This window comes from Hesperophylax consimilis, chromosome 14 (genome assembly GCF_061612785.1).
Source record: "Hesperophylax consimilis isolate HC1 chromosome 14, BYU_Hcon_1.0, whole genome shotgun sequence".
In the NCBI taxonomy this organism is placed as follows: Eukaryota; Metazoa; Arthropoda; class Insecta; order Trichoptera; family Limnephilidae; genus Hesperophylax; species Hesperophylax consimilis.
In genome coordinates, this window is record NC_142849.1 from 24,022,824 (window position 1) to 24,047,234 (window position 24,411).

Consider the following 24,411-nt stretch of genomic DNA (forward strand, 5'->3'; position numbering starts at 1 on the left):
CTGATAATAATGGGGTCGCGATTATTCCAGATGGAAAATCATTAAATTGATGGATGATTGGTTTAAAATTTCCGGAATTCACAGTCCAATTTCCTGACGAAGTTCTTTGGGTAACTTCAGTCTCCATAGGCTCATCTTCATTGTCACTAAGTTGCGTTATAATATCTGAGTCATCATCACTTTCCTCAATTTCAGAGTCAATATCGAGGACGAATTCTCTTATCTCTTCTTCATTGAGATCGCGTCTTGACATATTTAGGGATATTAAAAATAAAGTTTCAAAAATGATTTTATAAAAGTACACACGAAAAGAAATATCGAACTAAATTAAAAAAAAATACGCAAACTAAATTCTCAATTCGGGAATAAAAAACTCAAGTCCACATTTCCGCCGAATATTAAAAAAACTTTTAGAACCACACCACAGAGAACGTAATAAGAACCACGTGATATCCACACACACGACGCTGCGATGGCGGGAGATTCAAACGACTGCGTCAAGAAATCTGTTGACCTTTTTTGGATGTTGTTTTTCGTAGTATAAACAATTAAAATTATCATATTTTACCAGAGATGTCGCAAAGAAACAGTTCATAATATTTTACAAAATAATATTTAGCCCCATCTACTGTTAGAACTTAGAAATATCATCTTCGAAACATTCATACTGGCGATTTACGTGATACGGCGTAGATGGCAGTTGTGGCACGGATCGTTCGTACGCCGATACGCGTAAATGGCAGCGATTGGGTTAATAATTTATCAATATCTAATTTCCTTGAAAATCTTCTTGAAATCATTTTGTTTCAAATCTGATAAAAAATTATTGAATAAGGAATGAAAGAATAAGGAACTGATAAATGAACTCATTATTATTTCTTATGCCAATCGTAGGGACACTAGCAGTATACATTGTTCAACTAAGCGTAAGTCCCTCGGTACACATAGATGCTTACAAGGTACGTAACTTTAATGCATCCAAAATTAGCTTACTGATATGCTACTCTTTAAAGCTGGTTTCTGTAAACGACACTACCTGAATTATACTGAACTTGAGGCAATAATATTGTTCTTCTTTATCTTTACAAGCAAAATCCTTTCTTACATATTCTGGTAAATAGTTATATAAACATTGATGTTTTCCCACCTCCTAAATAAATTTAATATTCACATCATGTTTGGACCTATTTCTGTCAAACAAGTAGTAGATACCAGCACTGCCAGTAGCGTGCCCAAGCAACTGGCACTGGCTATTGGCAAAACCCGTAGTCGTGCATGAAAACTAGCAAATTAGTATGGCGGATCTCTCTAGCGGTACTTATGCTGTGCGCACAAAACTCGAGTCACTTATAAGTATCTATGTACGAACGGCCTAAGTTTAGTTATGTTCCTTGGTATAATCTGACATATTTCCGAGTTTTTTTGTTGTTTTTACCAGTATATTAAAGTTAAGAGGGGTGTATCTGACAGAACTGTAGTATTTTGGAAGAAAAATCAGAAACAGTACCTACATACCGAAGGAGTGGGAAGATCCAAAGAAAAATAAAACTTCATAGATTAGTTATTATATTTTTGAATAAGCGTCTCCTTGTGTCCTCAGACTGAAGGTCACCATCAATTCCTGCAATGGCCTCATGACGAACACATTGGGGTCCACTGGAATGGGCCTCGCATAGCGGTCTCCTACAGGCCTTATCACAAAGTTCTTGACTACATTTGCTAGAGCAACTTTTGCCTCAACGGTGCCAAGCCTCTTTCCTGGAAAAATAAGGGAAATTAAAGTTCTTACTTGTCAAATAATGACAGCTGTGAAGCTAGCTGAAGATAGATTTCCAATACTTCCATGGACATGGAAAATAGAGTCTTGTCATTTCATGACAAAGTGCAAATGTTTCTGGCCCATAATACTTCTCACAGTCTGAGGGCGGTTGTTGAGAGAAAGACATATTTGTATCACCCTTCAAGTCTCGCTGTGCAAGGACATTGGTGGGGAATTTCCTTGACTTAAATGAAGGAACAGTTAGCATTGTAAAGAGAGGAACAAGAATAAAGAAATCAGTCGAGCATTTTTGGGAATTTGGTTGGGTCTCTCCACTGTAGTTAATTTGATTAACACTTCAGTACATTCATCACATTTGTTCAGTTTGCAATGTTTTCTGTGTATTTCAAATGCGCTACTTATTTTTTAATTTTCCGTAAAAACAAATACACTTTTAGAAACCAGATAAAATTATCTTTCTGGAGTATGCATTTAAAATAAACATAACTATTTTTAAACAGTAAAATTTTAATATCAAACGTGAAAAGCGTTGTCAAAAACGTAACCACATTTTTACTTATATTTTTACTCCAATCATAGAAAAATGTTGAGAACTCAATATTTCGAAAACACATTAGTTTGTTTGGGGAATTCGTAAGAAAACTGTACCTTTACATTAAATTTGAATTATTCTTTTGGCTGTTTTTATGATTTTATTCATGGATTCCAGTATAAATATTTGAGGCAAACGGGAAAGAATGATTATTTTTCTTTCTAACGTCAAAAAAGTTATGTATGTTCGCTTGATAGAAAAAAAGATAAAAATACTTTTATAAAATATGGACGCCCGGTCATATATGACCCTCAAACGCTGGAACCCTCAAACGGGCCTGTGTGAAATGGGTGTCCTTGTTCACTATTAGTTCACACAACATAGACATCGGGAGTCTACGGACTTGTCAGTTTGAAATGAGAAGCGAGTGAGAATACATATTCCCCATGTCTACTAGAAAGAAAATTCAATTTAATTTATTTAACAGATAATATCTCAAAATTTTCATGGAAAATCGAGCAGATTTCCTTTCATGCTGTAAATTTAAGCTGCTTATTTCTATAACTCTGGTTTTGTCCCATAGTGCTGGTCTATTTTCCACTAACCATTTCAATATACTGATCCATATTTCATTTCAAATTGAGCTATAAAATGAAATATTTGTCCGGTGTCGTTAACACCTTCGGCTAGCGATGTTCACTGCATCGGCCCGGGCGACTTTCCACCGAGGGACGACAGGTGAGCAGCCGGTGCGGATACTGTCAATGGGTGGTTGTCTGGTGCATGAACAAACATTCATACTTAACTTGTACAACACTGAGCAACGGGCACCGGTCCATTGGAAAAAACGGACAGTTAACCGTTGCTGTCAACAAGAGCCCTAATGTTTGTCTTTCCTTTAAAATACAAAAGAGACAAATGTGGCTCTTAACCCATACTCTTGCATTAACCCTTAAATGCATACTGTTGCAAAACTGCAACATACCGTTCAAACCACCTTTAACTCTTTGGTGTATACTTAATGCATGCCGTTTTAGAATTATCAAGTTCACGGTAATATATTTTATCGAGTGGCATCACCTTTTTTTTCTTTCGCAAATGTCAAATGTCACTTTTTCTTTAACAAAGTGAAGATTCTCGAAAATTGGTTGGATGTTAGAATTACAATTTTGTTTTGCTGTTATTATTTTGATTTTCTTAGGTAAGTAGATACAATAATACAATACTTATATGTAATAACTCGTATTTTTCCAGTACACTTATTAGTTTTGAGAAATTTTTTTAGGTTTTTTATTTTTTTTCATACGTAAATTATTCATATTAATTTTTATTAAATACATATATAATACATAAATACATGTTGTAAACCTGCAACAATTTTTTTTTTATCAAATATCATTAAAAAATTACAAAAAAAATAAATTCTTTATATTTCCTTGCATATGCATGTAAATATCTACAAAATATATTTTTTTCCAGAAAAATAAATAAATCATGCATTTACGGGTTAAGACAGTTTATCCACATCTTATAGATAAATAAATACGTATATATAAGATATACTTACCTATACAAGTTCTCGGTCCACCACCAAACGGCATAAAAGTGATCTTAGGTCGGGTTTCCACCATACCGGGGGCGAAATGTTCCGGGTTGAACTTGTGTGGATCCGGATAGTATTGGGGATCCATGTGTATGGCCAGAACCGGGATAGCCAAAGTCATGCCCACAGGAACGTTGACTTGGGCATTGCCCTTCTTCAGGGTTATGGGTTCGGTGCAGACACGGGTGATGTGGATTAATGGCGGGTAGTGGCGCAAGGTTTCTGGAAATATTTGGACTATTAACAGGTCTCTGCTATCTAAGTAGATACATTTGGGAGTGGAAAGCACCAATAGGTGTATAAAATATGCATAGAAACTAATTCACTATAGTGCAAATGTTAGGTGTCTACAGATGGCCGGCCAGCCCAGGTACTAGCTGAAGCCATCGCGTGGAAAGTCTCGACCTTCCTACCGTCCTTTCGTTAAGACGAGCTTATTGTTCAATCCCTTGTTGTTCCACATGTTTTTTAAAACTGTAGATAAACTACTGGGCAAATCGGTTGTCACCCCTTGGGCAATTTGGGAGATTTTGGAGGCAAGAGTAGTACATTGCAAAATGTCTGAGGCTTTAGGGTTAATAATACAATGCAATTATAATGTAGATACCTACATAATGATGTGTAAATAGTAAGAAGACTGGACTAAGAACTTCTTACCTTCTTCTTCTTTCGTATGGTGGGGGGTCAGAGGGGGACATCTAGATCTGCGAGCCATTTTAGGGCCTCAGGCGTCGCCATGTGAACCTCATCAATCCCGCCGGGGAATGAATGGAGCGGGCATTCGTTGACCACATGTTCGGTAGTCTGCACCGCACCACATTCACACATCCCCGACTCTTTAAGGCCCCATCTGTGCATCATGTGGGCACAGCGGCTATGGGAGCACCTTAACCTATTGATGGCGGACCAGGTTTTGCGAGGCAGTGAGAACCCAGGCTGTCTCTCGGTGGGGTCCTGTATGAGATGGGCATTTCCCACGTTGGCCGTTTACCACTCAAGTTTCCACCTATCTTCTGGGGTGAGAGGTAGTCGGAGGAGCCTCTCTCCTTCCGCCCAGAAGGGCTTTCGGGACTTCAAGCGGCATGCCGGGTGGGAGACGACATCTTCGTGTAGAGGTATTGCGCTTTTTTGCAGCGCCTTTCAGCGCCAACTACCGCACGCAACGGTTGTGTCCGCCGCGATGTTCGCGATGCCACCGGCACGTTATTGTTACCGCGCGTGCAGGTAGTGCAGTGAGTGAAGCGGATACCAAATTAAGTGGGCCTCCAACTACAAACTATGCCGCTATTTAAGGGGCCGAAGACCGATAGGTCTCCCGGCCAAGGGGAGTCAAAAAATATTGGGGAACAATTAAAAATATTGTCCCTGAATATTGAGGGAACCTCTTGATCAAAGGTGGATTTCTTATTAAAAAAATACTACTTACCTGATAATACCATATCCAGATAAGGCAGTTGGTCAATAATTTCATAATTAAGTCGTCCACCGTTTTCTGCAGCTGCTTCGTCTAGTTCTGCCTGTAGCCTTGTTTGAATATCTGGATTGCAAGCTAACTACGTAAGATTAGTACCCAATTCAAATTTAGTTGTCTATAATATATTACATATGTATTTCATAACTAACACCTCCGCCATAGATCACCCCAAGTGGCTCGCTACGTTTGATCACTTAGTGGAGGTGCCCTGGTTTATGGGGTAAGGTTTGCCCAGGTATTGTTTGACGGCGGATGCGTCTTCCCACCAATTGGGTGGTGGGGTGGATGAGCGCGGTCAGGAGAGGCTATCTAAACTCTCCAGCTGGACTCTCAACATATCGCCTTGCACCGTATTGGGTGGGATGGATTCATTCGACCATCACTCCTGGACACACTGACCTTCAGATTTTAAGATAAGTATTTAAAAGTGTTCCGTTTTGTCTTAACAAACGGATTGCAATCTTGAGAACGCAGGCGTCACGTTGGAATGCTGTCCTTGTTCTACTGGTATTTGAATGGAAGATACTCCTAAGAACCACCGTAATTAATCCCTTTGGCACCGGTGCATAGCCGTAAACACGCCAAACGCGCACCCAACATTTGTACACGGTTGACGTTTATCACATGGTCGTTTCTATGACTTGTTCTTGAGTTTAACAGCTCAGCTGTGGAACGATTTGCCGGCCTCTGCATTTCCTCCCTCATGCAACATAGGTCTCTTCAATCCCCTTTTTTTCCTTCCTCTCCTCAAAAAGACCCGCCCCAAAAATGACACAGGACTGAGGGAAATTAATTTCCTCCTCCTGTGTGGCACTAAGTAAAAAAGGTAGGTAGGTACTACACAAAATTAAATTGTTTTTGTAAGAAAACAAGATGTAAGAAAGGTTTTAGGTGGTACGCCTGTTTTTTGAATGTGTAAGAGCGAGATGACTGATAGAGGTATAAAAGATGACGGATGCATCTGCTCGCTCTCTTTACCCAACCGACAGCTCAGAAGATAGAAGTAGTCAATCCGTACTAAATTGTTAATAAACATTATATTCGACACGCGTTCTAATTATTGGTATCCACCAAGTCTGTAAATAACAGTTTTGATACATAGATTATAGGGCGGGAAGCAAAGTTGTTGAAACAAATTTAAGATCGATTGAAGGTTTAGTATTGTGGAAATCAAAAAATAAGTCTAGTTTGAGCATTGCTACAGGAGAGGAAGAGCTTGTATGGAACGGTATTTAAAACTTATATTAATGCATATGTAAGCATTGGTAATTACGGTAAGTAAGTGCCTATATTATATAAATGAATTTTTATGAGTCCTCACTTCAAATATTGCTGATGATACGGGCCCGCTTGTAGTTTCGGCTCCATCCAAAAGCAAACCAAATATCCTTGTTGCCAAATCCAGTTCACTAAAACCTGAAATTTTGACATACAAGCGTGAAAAAAAAAAAAATTATAGTTTGTGAGTTACAAAAACCCATTTGATTTGAAAAATATTGATTCAGACAAACCAGCTTTCCTGTCAGCTACACTATAATTGTTTAAAGCTGTGTACATCTCATTTTTGGGCAGTCCAGTCTCTTTTTGACACTTCATTATGCCTCTAGCGGCACTGAATGCCAAGTCAATTACTTCTTGTGATTCAAATCTGCAAAAATTTTATCTTTCTTAAGTATAATTAGGGCTTTTAATGGGAATGTTGATGCTGAAGGGAGTGGAGAAGAGAAAGATGAAGGTTGAGATGTTCCTGTTCAGATCTGGTCACCAAACGCGCTTAAAGCTATCTCCAGCAACATTTCCAGTCAGAATGATACTGAGAGTACAACTGAGGGTCTCCCATGCTGAGGATTCAATTTAAATATTATTAAAATTTAGTGGTATGAATAATAAGAGTTAATTATGTAGAGTTCTTTCTGAAATAATAATAAATATATTACATGGTGTTTTTTAGTGCGGTTGAGTGGTTTTGTTTCAGTTTGTATTTGACGTCAGTATATTTTCTATTTTTGTTTTCCCTGTGCTTTTTATTTGAAATTTAAATTTTGTATTTGTTTGTTGAAAGATTCACATGACTGGAATTATTTACTTAGCTAATAACCATTGAAATTTACCTTATTATTTTGTCCAGCCAAGGAACTACTAGAAACAGTGTGGGAATTATATTGGCCCAGTAATCAGATTCTAAAACAATGTTTGCAATGCGCTTGAAGGAATTTTGTGGGGTTTCATACGAATTTACCTCAATTCCAAATGTTCCCAGTGCTATGGAATCTGTTAGAAATGAAGCAATCATCTGTAAAGGAGAAAAAATAGATATTTATAATATAATAATCATATTATGTACCTACCTACTTAATAATTTCTCATAATCTAATATCTACATCACATAGAGAACCCAAATCATTTCTCATAATCCAATATCTACATCACATAGAGAACCCAAATCATTTCTCATAATCTAATATCTTCATCACATAGAGAACCCAAATCATTTCTCATAATCTAATATCTACATCACATAGAGAACCCAAATCATTTCTCATAATCTAATATCTACATCACATAGAGAACCCAAATCATTTCTCATAATCTAATATCTCCATCACATAGAGAACCCAAATCATTTCTCATAATCTAAAATATCTCCATCACATAGAGAACCCAAAAAAACGTCTGAAGCAGCTTGAATTCTGAAAGTATTGTAAATCCTCTCCGAACAGTAAAAAAATTATGAAGTACCCAAAATGTCTGTCTGTCTGTAAAGGTCCGTCCACATGCAGCGACTTGCATGAGCCAAATTTTTCGCTAAAAAGACTACACTGTGTGACGTCCATACGACAGTATTTGTATACGCAAACAGTGTGCAAAAGGCACAATCATTTGCGCATTATACAGTTATGTCGTCTTAATGTGTATGCTTACTTGTGAAAATTAGAGCAAATTGACATTTGGGCAAGCCGTTTGCGGGGTATACTGTTTTGCCATCTTAACGTACATGCTTACTTGTGAAAATTAGAGTTGGTGCAAGTAAGATTGAGGGTGCAAACAGATCTTACTTGCCACTTTCCTTATAAATACATGGTGTTCAGAAACTCGTACTCAAAGCGGGAAACTTGTAGAATCTACATACATTTGGAGACGATTTAGTGTTATGTATAAATTTTTTGATTAGAGCTTTCGTTTTCGAGTAAACGGAGTCCGAAGTTGGAATTTTTACTTCAGGTTTTTTAAAAAATCGGTCACTGGAGGTAATTATCAGATATTTAATATCTTTTAAGGTGCGGATAACCTGGTTCCAAAAGTTTTTTTAACCTGAAAAAAATCAAAATGCTCTAGTAGAAAAAATGATTTTTTTGGGTTCTTTGTGTGATGTAGATTCACCAGTTTCACTTGTATACTACGAGTTTTCACTGCGAGTACAACTGGTGACACTGTGTACATAAAAAAAAGTTGTTACATCTCTAGCATAGAATTCCGCCTTAGGGTCCGCTTCGACTTTCCTCTTTATGTAGTCCACCATGACACTCGCTCGGTTCTCCATGCTGGAGTAGGCCTGCTTGACCCTCCCCGGTGTCATGTGGGGTGTCCACCGTGCTCGGATGGCTTTCCACACCTCTCCCTTGTTCGTGAACGGGTTCGAACCCCACATTGGATTCTTTTCGCGGTTCACCTGCAACATGTAGTTGTAGTCAAATTTCTTACAGTAATTAAGTTGAAATTAAGTGTTATTTCAATATTTTGGCGTAGGTATTATATTTTACCGGAATTTATTTTATCAGTGGGTTATTTCAAAAAAAAAAAAAACATTGTGAAACTACTTTTTAGAATACCCAGGCTGTTATTCAGGCAACAACGACAAAATGTGAAAAGCCCTTGCGGTGATTCTAATAGTCAACGGCGCTATAGAATGTTGACTATTTATTCATTAAAGAGGAAGTTACGTTAAGATATTCACAGTCAAAATATTGCTTGGCGCAGTTATAGATTTGATTATTTATTATCATTTTTTACTAACGCCCTTTTTAAGCTTTTATTTGACTTTTAATATCTAAATAGTATAAAACAAAGTTATTATCCGCGTCTGTCTGTGCGCTTAGATCTTCTAAACTACGCAACGGATTTTGATAGAGTTTTTACAGTCACTTCCGGAAGGTTTATACAAGGTGTATCGGCACGTACCCGACAAACTTTAACCAGCTATTCCTTAGCACATTTGGAGTAAAAAATGCCATGAGCACTTTGCTGTCCGGTAGCATTTTTTTTTCAATTAAAAACAAAAAATTATAAAAAAATCCACACTCCGTCACTGTCATTTGCATTGTTTCTCGTGTTTAACAGCTGTATTAGCAAGTGTGTCAAAAAGCGTGTTCGCTCTTTCATACACACTAAATAATAATAGCTAAAAATGAGACGAATGGTGCCATGACATTTCGTTGTGATCGTAAAAGCGCGCTAATGTAGGTACGTACGTATATTATTCAACGAAACTCGAATAAAATATTGCCAGGTGGGTTTTCAAACTTTGACAAAGGATAAAACAGTGGTGACATGTGGTGAAAATATGAATAGTAAATTTTTTATTAAAAAAAAATGTTACTGGACAGCAAAGTGCCCATAACATTTTTTACTCCAAATGTGCTAAGGAATAGCTGGTTAAAGTTTGTCGGGTACATGCCGATACACCCTGTATATATGTATACAAATGAATGTTGCTTTGTTTATCCTCCATAAACTCAAAAACTACTGGACCAATTAGGAAAATTATAAAAACAAACAAAGTTTGCTCTTATTAGTTTCAAGAATGTTTGCGGAGTGGTTTGTATGGTAGAAAAAGTAGGGGATGCCCTAGGAAGACTTAATGCGTTATTTCTGCACTGGAATGAGTTACTGATTCGAATAAACATCGATATAAGAAAGTTTTTTAATAGTAACAATGTGAGACTTGAGACTGTGTAAGACTTAAAGCATTATTTCTGCACTGGAATTAAATACGGAGTTGAATACAAGTCGATATAATATAGTTTTTTAATAGTAAGAATGTGGAATAGTGAACAATAATAATCAGTAGTGAATGGTGGAAGTCAGGGACGCCCGAGGAAGACATGGCACCATCAGTTGAAACAAAAAACTTATGTTATTTCTCCTTAAAAACAGTCCCAGTTTTCAGGTTCACTGGAATTCACAGTCTCAAAGCTTTAATCCAAACCATTCATAACCCAGAGCAACGCCGAGTACCAGATAGTATATAATTAATAAATACTACCTACTTGGAAAGTATTACAAATATTATTTAAATACTTGTTTCGGTTTTTGAATCAGTTTTATATTCATGTTTGAAGTGAATTGATTATCTTAATATGTATATAAAAAATGGTTGCATGATAACTCAACACAGTGACAATTCAACACACTTTTAAAAAGTGATATAAAGTCATTAGAGAATGAAAAAAAATAAATTTAAACCTAACCTAACCTAACCTACTTAACCCAGTTAATAAAGTTTCATCACTTTCCATGTGATGAATTATCACTTTGATGATTTATCCGGTCACCATAAAAAATCAACAGATTTTAACAAAATTTTGTAAATGTGTATGGTTGGTTTCAGCTTGAAATATAGGATAGTTTTATTAGACCCAATAAGTTGCAATGTTGTCAAAATCTAAAAAAAAAAATTTTTTCAAAATTTTTTAACTTCCCTCCACAGAAGGCGGTCTGTGGCAGGACAACATCTAATATTATAAAATGCATTTCAAATGGTTGAGTTAAATTCTAATTGGTTTCTAATCATAATACATAAAAATTCAACCTGCGTATTTTTATGCTCGCAAAACTCGAATAGCAGTCGACTGAAATATATCGATAAGATATCGCTGAAAATTTCAATTTTTTTTTGTTATTAGTGCCAGGAGTGTTTTGAAATATTTAAATGGTAGAACAAGTCGGGGACGCCCGAGGAATACTTAACGCAATATCTCTGCATCGTAATGAGATACAGAGTCGAATTAAAGATTTTTTTTAAATTTGCAAGGCATATGAATCACAAATGCTGTAAGCTGATAAAATAATAATGCCTATTATGCATTGTGCGTACTTGGTTTTCCCTACTTTGATCATAAATAAACAAATTTCACAGATTTTAGTCTGCATATAAGTACCTGAAGGTAAAAATCATTTATTGCCCGAAGAGGGGAGAATTAAGTTCCCCGTACATTTCGGAGCGATCGTCTCTCTCTTAATATTCATTTTGCCCTACCAGTAACACTCATATATGTTTATGTAATGCAAAATGATAAAAGAGATTGTAAACATCGAGCATAACTCAAATATTATTGTTGCCTTTTCCAGTAAAATGCACTTGCAGCAAGTTTGCAAGGAATGGCGATCCGGGGGTGAGGAGACCAAATCATTTTCGTGACAATTGAAGAGAACTACGAAATAATGTAAAATCATGTGTTTTTGGTTTGAAAATTTTGATCGCTTAGAAATAATTATAAATATGAATACTGTAAGTAGAACACATCTTGGCCTTTGTAATAATCTTATGGTTTTTTGCATAGTGTGGCAAATTAAATTCTTTAGAAAATCATGGTAAAACATTTAAAGAAACCACACTTTTTGCTTTTTTTTCTTGCGTATGCATGTATGGATGCAGAGATGTGCTTTATTTCAAATAAATCCATTTCAAATGAAAATGCAAAATGGGTATTTTGCATTTTGCATTTTAAATGCTTTTCTAAAAACCATTTTGCATTTTGCATTTTAAATGCTTTTCTCAATGCATTTTCCATTTTAATTGCTTTTTTGCAACATTCTTCCTACTATCTCCACTCATCTTTTTTTCTTAAGCTCCAAATATCAGTCGGTCCTCAACCTCGCTATGAGAGATAATTTACATTTGTCAAGTTGCTCCCTGGTAGGAGCCCTGGCAATTGAGTGATACCATTACAAAAAATACTGATTCAAATACTGAACATGGGGCCATGACGCTATAATATTAAATGTTAGATAGCAGTTTCTATGTTTTTACATTGGCAACATTAGTCCCGCGCAAATTTTTTGTGGTTTCATAATCTGTAGTCGTGGTGTTTTTGGATTTACCATCATGTAATATGTTTGTTCTACATTGATGTCCATTATTAAATGACAAAATTGTTTAAAAATTCTATAATTATTTTAATTGTTTGACCTGAGAAACCATTTTGCATTTTCAATGCATTTTGAAAATAGGTATTTTGCATTTGAAATGCTTTTCTAAAAACCATTTTGCATTTTGCATTTTCAAATGGAAAAGTTTTGACCCATTTCCATTTTGCATTTCAAATGGTTTTGGGTACCCATTTTGCACATCTCTGTATGGATGTATACATATATGTATATATGTGTTTGGATATATGGATGTGTGTGTACACGCATATTTGTATGTGTGCGAATGCGATGTGTATATATATGCATGTAATCTAATACTCATGTAATACACTTTCTATTTAAGTCTTCCAATTTTCGTCACATTTATATATTTAATTCATATGTTTACGCTTGACTTCATACAAAATAAATTTATTCCATTGGACATCATGAAACAGGCAGCCGCCTGTTGTGTGGTGATTTAATAATATATATTATCTGTAAATGTCTACGTCAAATATCATGTATTTATAAATAAAAAATAAAACTAATATATTATTGCTTATCACTTTTATGAAGGACATGGTCACCATGAATAGTGTTAAATGAATATCGTAATGAACTTGGTAAAACAAACCTTAACAAAAAGATAGCAGGCCACCAAGCCAATACAATTCTACAACTTCTGGAATTATGTATTACGAATAGGAAATAATCAATAAAATGTCCACATACCGTAAAATCGTTATCGGTGAAACATCTGAACTCTGTGACCATTACTGTTCTTGCTATTTCTGGGTCCCTGATCATAAGAATTGGTTCCATACTCATCATGACGCCAGCAAAGGGTGATCCATTGAATTTACTGAAGAGAAAACACTTTATATTAATTAATTACCATTATAATATTTAATATTCATCAGGTAATATACTACAGAGTATATACTTCTTGTGAGTGCCACTGAGGAACTTATCACTTATCTAAAAACTTCTTAACTTCTAACTTTATGAACTTCTTTGCTTTCATTTGTGTTCTGTGTTCTTCTAGGAATGATACTGGAATCTTTTAAATATTTTTACTGATTTATCTTACTGGCTAGAATTATACTGCTTCTTCGTGTGTACTGTTACAGCCTCGCCGTAAGAGGATGGAATAGCCCTTTTTCCGTGCCTGGCACAGGTGGTGCCTTTATTTTCTCTCTTTTGTAAGCGCTTAGTTTCCTGCACTGTTCACTGCGCCACCCCTGACGTAGCGGTAGCAGTGAAAGAAAAAGTTCCCTTAATAATAATAACAACAATAAAAATACTGTGATGGACTCGCCCTGGGATAAATTTTTTTTATTGTTGATTTATTATGGTGGGAAAGAAATTTTCAGTTGGTCTCACGACATAGGAGATTACCAGATGTTGGACAACTGATTTTAAAACAAGTGTTTAGATTTATTAGGGTAGAGAAAAAAAAAAGGAACATGCACTGTATCGGCAGAGACCTCCGTGATGGTGGTTGATAATAGTAAGCCGAGCTAAAATGCTGGTGGGCCAACACGCCACTGGACTGGGGGTAGTCAAGTTTCATCCTTTGAACGAAGAATTAGACATTCTACTGGAGAAGTAACAATTTATTGGTTTTGAAACGATTTAAAATTAATGTGACAGGTTCTAGGGCCATAATTGATGTGTTCCTTTAGTGCATTTCTGTCTTTTGAAAACAAAAAGCATTCAGAATTCAAAAGAACATAAATTAGAAATCGCATATGGTGATTTGGGGGGTTGGTTTGGGGAGGGGGAGTCTGGATTTGAAAGCGCGGGGAGACGGTCAAGACAGTTAGCGTTGAAGATCGGAAGGAGGAAGTCGATAGTCGTGGTTAGAAAAAGCGGTTCAAGACAGTTAGCGTTGAAGATCGGAAGGAGGAAGTCGATAGTCGTGGTTAGAAAAAGCGGTTCAAGACAGTTAGCGTTGAAGATCGGAAGGAGGAAGTCGATAGTCGTGGTTAGAAAAAGCGGTTCTAGACAGTTAGCGTTGAAGAACGGAAGAAGGAAGTCGATAGTCGGTGGTTAGAAAAAGCGGTTCAAGATAGTCAGTTTGAAAACGTTGGGAGGCGGGAAATACAGTCAAGGGGGTCGGAGTTTCAAGGTCTGGGAGACGGTCAGGAATAATCAGGATCGGTCAGCGTTTTAAGATAAGTCGAGTTAGTAAAAACTAGGAAGCGCGTCAACAAGAATTAATCGTCGGGACGCGAACACGGCTAAAATCATTTAGTGTAGAAGGTGCGGTTTTCTAACAGCATGAGTTTTTCTGCATGTGACTGTGTTTGTTTTTTTATAATTATTTGGATTGTTGACACTAAGATGTATCGGTAAGTCTATTATAATCTAATTATTAACACTTATTTCCTTAATGTAAACCAAATAATCCAATTGTATTTTGAAGTAAGGGTATTTAACTTGAGCACTATAGGGACCCGTTAGCGAAGGAGGCCGTAAATTACGAGACCGGGTCTTGGCCATTAAAAAAGGGACGAAGAACGGTTACCCTGAAACCGCTTTAGATCATCCAACAATAGACATTGTTTATGAGTTAGACTATTTTATGCAATTTAAAAATGATTTAATAATTCTCCAGTAGTTATATTTAGCGCCAAAATTTATAGAACACAAACCATTGTATTTATGCAGTGTTTTTATAGTAACGGATAGAACGGTAAATTAAATGCTTCAATGCCTGTTATTTGAAAATGAGTTGTCGTATCCTCCTTGGGAATTCAACTTATTCTATACGGAATTCATAAAATATATTTAATTAAATATAACTTATTCAAACATCACTCTTTTCATTCATTTTGAATCGGGATAACGCAGCGGGTTACAGCTAGCCGCCGGGAGAATTCATCTGTCTGGCATTCCTATTCTATGAAGTGAGATTTTCATTTTTCATAAGTTTGGCGGGGACGAAGTATACGAATTTTCCGTAGGCTGTCCTATCTTACCAAAGCGACAAAAGCGAAGGGAACGAAATTTGTAATTTGGCTTGCCTAATAGGGACTCTTGTGTTAGCAAAGTCGATAACCCTGGATACCGAGAACGGGGAAAACATTACAGTGGTGCCGTGACCAGGAGGTGAGGTATTAAAATGTTTTACATTCTGTTTGGTTCAAGACAATGGGAAAAAAATATATAAAAAAGCCAGGGCTAACAGTTCAGTATTTTAAATACAAAACTGCGGAAGGTAGTGAATTTCTACAATAATAGTTGAGCTATACGTGAATTTATCAGTAGGGAATAAATTAGATTATTTAAATTTTAAATAAAATTGTAAAACAAAATTTTGTATTGTCATCCAACCTCCGATAAGACATAGTTATTAAAGGTGTTACATTGTGGAGGGAGAAAATAGTTCCTTCAGTAGTAGACCAAACACCAGCGCATTAGTTTATTTGCTTTAAATGCTAAATATCCGTAATAAAAGTATCCGTGAATTTATCAGTAGGGAATAAATTAGATTATTTAAATTTTAAATAAAATTGTAAAACAAAATTTTGTATTGTCATCCAACCTCCGATAAGACATAGCGATTAAAGGTATTACATTGTGGAGGGAGAAAATAGTTTCTTCAAGTAGTAGACACAAACCCAGTTCATTCTAGAGGCTGATGTCCAACCTCCGATAAGGACTGAATTAACAGATAAAACTTTTTTTTATGTTTCTTTATTCATTGAAATTATTTAGTACATGCATTTAGGATTTTTTTCGACCGCCATGCTAGGCACATGCCCGTGTTACTTTGGGGGTAGAAAACCAGGGACAACAAAAAAAATCACTTATGATAACAGTTTTTTTTTGAAGTTCAACTTTGAAGGGAGAGTGCAATTTAAACAAAACATTTTAAAGTCAATAATACGTACGGTGAGAAAGTTAAGGCGGTTGTAAAATCTAAACAAAGATGTATTGTACTACTAGACCGGAGCCTCTTCCCGGGGGGGACAAAACCAAATAATAGCTTATTACGTCACTTATTATGAACTTGACCATTTATAAGTGGGTCGACGGAACAGATTTATATTATCTTGAAATGTTAGAAAAAATTCAGTGAACAATAAAAGTTGCGTATTATGAATAAAGGGTTCGTGAAAAAAAAAAATATGTATACATATAAACATATTTATACCTAGGGTTTCCCTGATACTTTTCAGACTCCCCATCGAATCAACATTAATTACCTCGGTAGTGTCATCAACATTACTAAACCTTTCCCTGTCCCGATTTTCGACCAACGATTAAACTTCATAATTGGAGAATTAGATAGTTTCGCTGTAATAATATCACACAAATATTAGCAAGCAGAAATGGTTTTTTTTTCCTGCGCTATCGCGTGGACGAAGACGCCAGCGTGAACTGAGCGGATCAGCGCGGCATACTGAAAGCTTCACTCTTTCGCGGTTTTATGCAATGAAAAAGGGAATGACAGACAGGGTGAGAAGGCATGAGTGACTCTGGGATGAAAAGAGCGTAATTCGCTGTTGGAGGCGTCTAGCTGAAGGTGACCTGCGAGGTTCCTGCAAGGTTATGTGGAAGAGATGTTCGCGCGATATTCCGTAGGAATAAACCCGTTAAAGTTCTATCAAATACTCCAATGGCGTCGACCTGGAACCTGATGTAAGCCAACGCAATCTTGGCTTAATTACAACAGATTCTAAGAGGTGAAGTGTAGGTCTGACAGCACGTGGAAGGAGGGCTTCATCAGACGAAACTTACATGACACATTTTCGCGTAAGCATCGTGATATGGGATGCAATTACTTTCCCCATTTAGAGACAGTAAAGTAGGTTCACAGAAGTGAATACGCTGGAACAGTATCTGGAAGTGTTGGGAAGTCTCAATTCGTTTTCCTTCAGGCGTGGTGGGTTCTGGTAGGTCACGGTACCTTTGAGAAGTGGGTCGCCAGCTATTAGAGTATAGCCTAAGACACGCTGAGGTCAATGTTTGAGTTCTGATCACCATTCACCGTTATTGTTTGGCTAATGTAAGACAGCGTAGTTTGAAAGAGATTTCATTTGTATAGTTTACCCCTTTTCCCTTCCCCTCCCCCTCCACACTTCTTTTTCCTATAATACGACATAGTTGTTCAACAAAACTCTTATCAAAATATTAGTAGCTACTACAATATTAGGTTCCTTGAGTTAGCTTTTCACGAAAACGGCGCTATATAAATTATTCAATAATAATAATTATTATTATCAGGCATCCTGTAAGGAGGAATAGGAAATAAGGCACACGGTTTTACGAGAAATAATTTATCAATTAAATTGGTAAAGAGATTATCCACTCAAATTAGACGGAACTGAATTACCGCAAAACATATAGGTACACTAATAGATTGTTCATATAGAAGGAGTCCTATTCACATGAATTAAAAAAAATCTAAACAAATTACCCAACGCTTAAAAATGCGAAATAACTCTCAAGATCTCGGTTACTGTATGCTCAGTCATAAAACAATTAACAACGGCAGGAACACACAAAAAGTTAACAAAAGGGCCCCATAACGGACCTACCAGAGGTTTAACTGATAGCGTGCGGCCAAGAAAAAAAAAAAAAATAAGAACGTCAAGTGAGACAGGGGCGGATTGGGAAATCTTTCGTAGAAAAAAAGATAAATATATATAAAAAAATAAATAAAATAAAAAGTAAAAGGGATTAGGAATTTTAACAATTTTAGCAACAAGAACAGGGCAGTGGGGAGCAAGTGAAACCTAGGAAGGTTTGGAAAAAAAAAAAAGTATTATTGGCGAGTTCAAACGTGTTCTGCTGCTAAGTTGATGGAACAATAATAGCTGACAATAGCTTATCTCCGTATCTACTCCCACTATTATTTTTCCAGAAGGGAGCTGTGATGGACTCGCCCTGGGATAAATTTTTTTTATTGTTGATTTATTATGGTGGGAAAGAAATTTTCAGTTGGTCTCACGACATAGGAGATTACCAGATGTTGGACAACTGATTTTAAAACAAGTGTTTAGATTTATTAGGGTAGAGAAAAAAAAAAAGGAACATGCACTGTATCGGCAGAGACCTCCGTGATGGTGGTTGATAATAGTAAGCCGAGCTAAAATGCTGGTGGGCCAACACGCCACTGGACTGGGGGTAGTCAAGTTTCATCCTTTGAACGAAGAATTAGACATTCTACTGGAGAAGTAACAATTTATTGGTTTTGAAACGATTTAAAATTAATGTGACAGGTTCTAGGGCCATAATTGATGTGTTCCTTTAGTGCATTTCTGTCTTTTGAAAACAAAAAGCATTCAGAATTCAAAAGAACATAAATTAGAAATCGCATATGGTGATTTGGGGGGTTGGTTTGGGGAGGGGGAGTCTGGATTTGAAAGCGCGGGGAGACGGTCAAGACAGTTAGCGTTGAAGATCGGAAGGAGGAAGTCGATAGTCGTGGTTAGAAAAAGCGGTTCAAGACAGTTAGCGTTGAAGATCGGAAGGAGGAAGTCGATAGTCGTGGTTAGAAAAAGCGGTTCAAGACAGTTAGCGTTGAAGATCGGAAGGAGGAAGTCGATAGTCGTGGTTAGAAAAAGCGGTTCTAGACAGTTAGCGTTGAAGAACGGAAGAAGGAAGTCGATAGTCGGTGGTTAGAAAAAGCGGTTCAAGATAGTCAGTTTGAAAACGTTGGGAGGCGGGAAATACAGTCAAGGGGGTCGGAGTTTCAAGGTCTGGGAGACGGTCAGGAATAATCAGGATCGGTCAGCGTTTTAAGATAAGTCGAGTTAGTAAAAACTAGGAAGCGCGTCAACAAGAATTAATCGTCGGGACGCGAACACGGCTAAAATCATTTAGTGTAGAAGGTGCGGTTTTCTAACAGCATGAGTTTTTCTGCATGTGACTGTGTTTGTTTTTTTATAATTATTTGGATTGTTGACACTAAGATGTATCGGTAAGTCTATTATAATCTAATTATTAACACTTATTTCCTTAATGTAAACCAAATAATCCAATTGTATTTTGAAGTAAGGGTATTTAACTTGAGCACTATAGGGACCCGTTAGCGAAGGAGGCCGTAAATTACGAGACCGGGTCTTGGCCATTAAAAAAGGGACGAAGAACGGTTACCCTGAAACCGCTTTAGATCATCCAACGATAGACATTGTTTATGAGTTAGACTATTTTATGCAATTTAAAAATGATTTAATAATTCTCCAGTAGTTATATTTAGCGCCAAAATTTATAGAACACAAACCATTGTATTTATGCAGTGTTTTTATAGTAACGGATAGAACGGTAAATTAAATGCTTCAATGCCTGTTATTTGAAAATGAGTTGTCGTATCCTCCTTGGGAATTCAACTTATTCTATACGGAATTCATAAAATATATTTAATTAAATATAACTTATTCAAACATCACTCTTTTCATTCATTTTGAATCGGGATAACGCAGCGGGTTACAGCTAGCCGCCGGGAGAATTCATCTGTCTGGCATTCCTATTCTATGAAGTGAGATTTTCATTTTTCATAAGTTTGGCGGGGACGAAGTATACGAATTTTCCGTAGGCTGTCCTATCTTACCAAAGCGACAAAAGCGAAGGGAACGAAATTTGTAATTTGGCTTGCCTAATAGGGACTCTTGTGTTAGCAAAGTCGATAACCCTGGATACCGAGAACGGGGAAAACATTACAATACATACATTCAAAAATCTGTAAATGAAAAAATAAGAAAATACACAGATTTAGGAAACGAAATAAAAAGAATTTGGCATTCTCAGACTATAAAAATATTACCATTCGTTATTTCGGTTACTGGCATTATACCTAGCTCTCTCATTAAAAATTTAGGCGTATTAGATCTATCAAAAAATTTATATATAAAGATGCAAAAGTCGGTCATTTTGAATACATGTAGGATAACGAAAGATTTTTTAAATATTTATGTTGAGGGATCAGTAGGATTTATAAGCGCTGTTAGAAGTTCTACCGAGCCGAACCCTCTGATATGAAAATATCTGGAGTCGGTGAATTTTTTTTCCCATTTGATCTCTGGTGAGTTGACGTGTTGTTGTTCTTGTATTGTTTTGTATTTATTTTACTTATATAATGCACTTGCATAGTGTTGATTGACTAGCTGATCATTTGTGGAAAAGTGAGTGGAAGGGTTTAGTTTTTCCTATGGGGAAGATTTAGCCCGGACAACAAAATCGGAAGCATTAAAAAAAACGTTTCAATAGTGGAGTTTTATTTTATTTCATTTCAAGTGAAGAACCCTGATCTCCAGTTCTCTCGAGGTCCTGTCGGTTGGGGTGAATTACTTAGTCCTCAGGGTTCTTCAGAAGTCTCTTCACCACTACCTCACTATCTTCATTGGGATCACGTCTGGCCACTGTGCTGCTGGGGACGGTGTGAAGGGTTCAAAAGACCACCTTCCCGTCCCAGTGCTCACTGACTTTTGTCAGAACTGCCTGTGATGCGTCTGAAGCTGATGCTGTTTTTGTGTTGTTGCTGCCATGGGAACGTATTTGAATTTGTTTCTCCTTTCTAACACACATGTGTTCCTCTTTATAAATGTTGTCTCTCCACTAGCTTCAACAGCAAGAAGATGTTGCCTTAGATGAGAACACTTAAACGTTTTTAGTATGTATAAATGTGTGTTGTGCCATCTAGGGACAATCATTTAATAGTAGCTTAATTTAAAAAAAAAACAAAAGTACTGTCTTGACGTGGAAACCATCTGATCGTTAAAATGGTTCGGGAAAGTGGTGGGTGTTCTCGACTATATTATCATCTAACAGTGATTCCCACTGTGCAGAAATGAAATGCATGTTAGTGATGGCGTGTACGAGGGTATTAAAAATAATTATAATCGTACGTCAATCATCTCATTTGCAATTGTGCCTCACTTAAAATGTACCTAGGTATTTTCTCACTTATAGGGTATCAAGGTCTCCTCACTCACAATATGATGCAATTGTCGCCTTCCTGTTTTTGTATGGAATCTGAGAAGGGCACATGAAAGTCGTAGCCCAGTGATTTTGCCATAAGAAGGTACAGTAATAATTTGTGAATAAGAGCATGCTTCATACTACACATTCGTAGGTGGCGTGTTAGTCTTCTGACCCAACAACTAAATCCGTTATTTGTACTAGGTACTCATTTGGGAGGCGGGTTTGGTTACCGCCGCCCCCGGAACCATTTATTGGATAACTATGTTTTGTGATTAATCAGGGGCTCCTGGGTTCATCGGGTGAGATGTGTTCAGGATGCGCCTGCCCACCCTGAGACCTCTTGACCTCTCCAAATGGTCTCTCTTGACATATCGCCTTGCACCGCAGCGGGAGGGATAGATCATTGGTCCGTCACTCCTGGATACACCGATCCCTAGATTCATATCCACATCATTACGTTATTCCTTCCCAGAACTTCCCCTCCTTAATATAAACATGAAACATAGTGCATACCCATCCACCAAGTATATTAATGTGTAGAAATCATTGATTAATTATACCATTGTGATGTATGGTAAAAAGTTGGATATTCAAGAGATAGATGGCACCAGTCAGAAAGCTTACTCCAGAGTCCAACAGATGTCGCTAGAGTGTAGCAATTGCCTGTGGGGTATCCTTGTCAGACTTCAAGCTTCCAGAAACAGAGAATTACCAACCCTCGAGTAATGAACAGTGTAGTAAAATCCAGTCTTATATTTATTGTAACGTAAATACACGAAATTATAGTAAAGAACCTTTTACTTCTTCACAAGAGTTCCCAACACACTAAATCTGCTAGTAAGCAGAGATATAACAACCATCAATGGTGTAAATACATTATTTTATAACCGAGTTTCTCTTGAAAGAATACCCACTACTTGTGTATTAGGTATTATTATCAGTCCCCTTGCAACTCAGGTCAAGGGCATTGAAATAACCACCCATATTATTCTATTATATCGACTAGATACACCACTTACAAACTTTACTTAAATAGCAAATTATTGTTTTGTTCATCCTAGTCGAGTCCATAAAGATTAAATTTTAACACAGATTCTCCACTCAAACACCAAATATTAATGAAACAATAATAAAATAAATTTATTTCACATGAAAATCATACAATAAAACATGCGGAAACTTTGACTAGCCAACTAGGAATGGATCCTGTTTTAGGCCAGTCAAATTGACAAGTTTAGTTTATATTATAATTTAGCACTTAATATAAAACAAAACCGGTAAAGTAAATAACAGCCAGATAGTAATAAAAAGACAGATCACCACAGGAGTTGTAAGGTAGAAAAAATGGGAAGGGTAGTTTATAAGTTTATAATATAGTTGGATGATTAGAAAATAATCGATAGCATTGATAAATAAAGTACAGATTAATACAGAATTGACAATTGTGTTCAGAGGTGATAAATATGTGTTTTTGTATTGTATGGACTTTAAAAAATTATGTATCAGTGTTTTGACAATAATGTACATATATATTTTTTATAATGAGATTATCTATTGATCAACATATAGAACTGTATAAAATTTCTTAAATAAACAATATATTTTTGTACTGATCGTAGGTACATATAGGTATCAAATTACTTTGCAACTCGCCATGAGTTCAATTTCACAATTTTTTCAACGAACCACATGAAAAATGGTAACTTTACATTAGAACTGTATAAAATTTGTTTTCATCATGTTTAGAAGTTCATATCTTGTATTGTTATTCTTACTACCTGACGTGTAGTGGCGTTACTGGAGGTTATCATGTATCTCATAAGGTTAGCAATGTAAGCGCCCGAAAATATTTTTACGACTTGATTACAAAACATCGTCTTTTATCTACTCTCCATAAATATAATATGCATGTATTATATAATATAAACCTTCCGGAAGAAATTCTCTGAATGATGTTGAAAACTCTATCAAAATCCGTTGCGTAGTTTAGAAGAACTAAGCGCACAAGGCGCGGATAGCGACTTTATTTCATACCATTTAGAGATTAAGAAAGTAACAAATGAACAATGTTTTCTTGACATTTAGCATTCATTGTTTTATTTTTACTCAACCATTTGGCATTTTATTTTTGTTTGGTAAATATCCACTTATTTATACATTTTCCGAAATGTATTGACAGGTTTTGATAACATTGTAAATAATATGCAAAGTATAATAATTTATTCTTTATTTGTAAAATATTATAATGTTTACGTAAGGCATCTTCGTAAAAACATTGTTATTGTAAGGGCCGGTATTTCAGTGTTTTCGGGAATGTTACGAGTCGGATTCGGGAATGTTACGGAGTCCGGACGTAAATATCTCTCAAGCCGAGCTCAGAAATCAACTGAAATATCGGCTCTAACTGTGTCACGCTTTTGAAGAATTTTTGACATTACTGGAAAATTGGTAATGCTTTTATTTGTTCATCGATAAAAAAATATGTATTTTTAATCCAAATTACAATATTTGGGTAACTTACTTGTAGAGATCGGCAAATATAAGTCCAAAATGCTTTCGCCCCAAGAATGCATCTTTAAAGTTACCAAACAAGAAGTCTGGCTTAATAAATGGGATCTTTCGTTTCTTCCAGTAATTATCATTGGCGGTGAAATAGAAATACACACACCCAAGCAGGCCGCAAATAATTAAAATAAACTCCACTAACATCTTGAATGGGAAGATGTTAAATAAATAAAACAATTGTGAATGAAATTACTTCAGTTTAACAAATTTTTATGGCTGATATTAATTTTACAGTGGAGTAGATTCGCAAAGCAGTGCTCATATAACGTCCCGGTCAAGCACTGGCTGTTGTTAGACGAATTGACTGGATTTATCAGCATTCTAGATGTATTGTCAGTTGTAATTTGTTACCTTTATCGCATCATAACAAGATTATTACCCATGTCATAAAT

General features: G+C 36.3%; 1 protein-coding gene across 1 annotated transcript; it reads right to left on the reverse strand.

Moving 5' to 3' along the window:
- Positions 1-1,549: 1,549 nt before the first annotated feature.
- LOC149418094 (cytochrome P450 6j1-like) lies at positions 1,550-24,411 on the reverse strand. Its single transcript, XM_089639654.1, has 9 exons — positions 23,976-24,411; positions 13,253-13,382; positions 8,847-9,059; positions 7,501-7,682; positions 6,901-7,037; positions 6,711-6,805; positions 5,342-5,468; positions 3,880-4,137; positions 1,550-1,758 (listed from the first exon to the last, which is right to left on the reverse strand). Exons 1-9 carry the CDS (start codon positions 24,161-24,163, stop codon positions 1,565-1,567), a joined length of 1,524 nt encoding a protein of 507 aa, XP_089495780.1. The 5' UTR covers positions 24,164-24,411; the 3' UTR covers positions 1,550-1,564.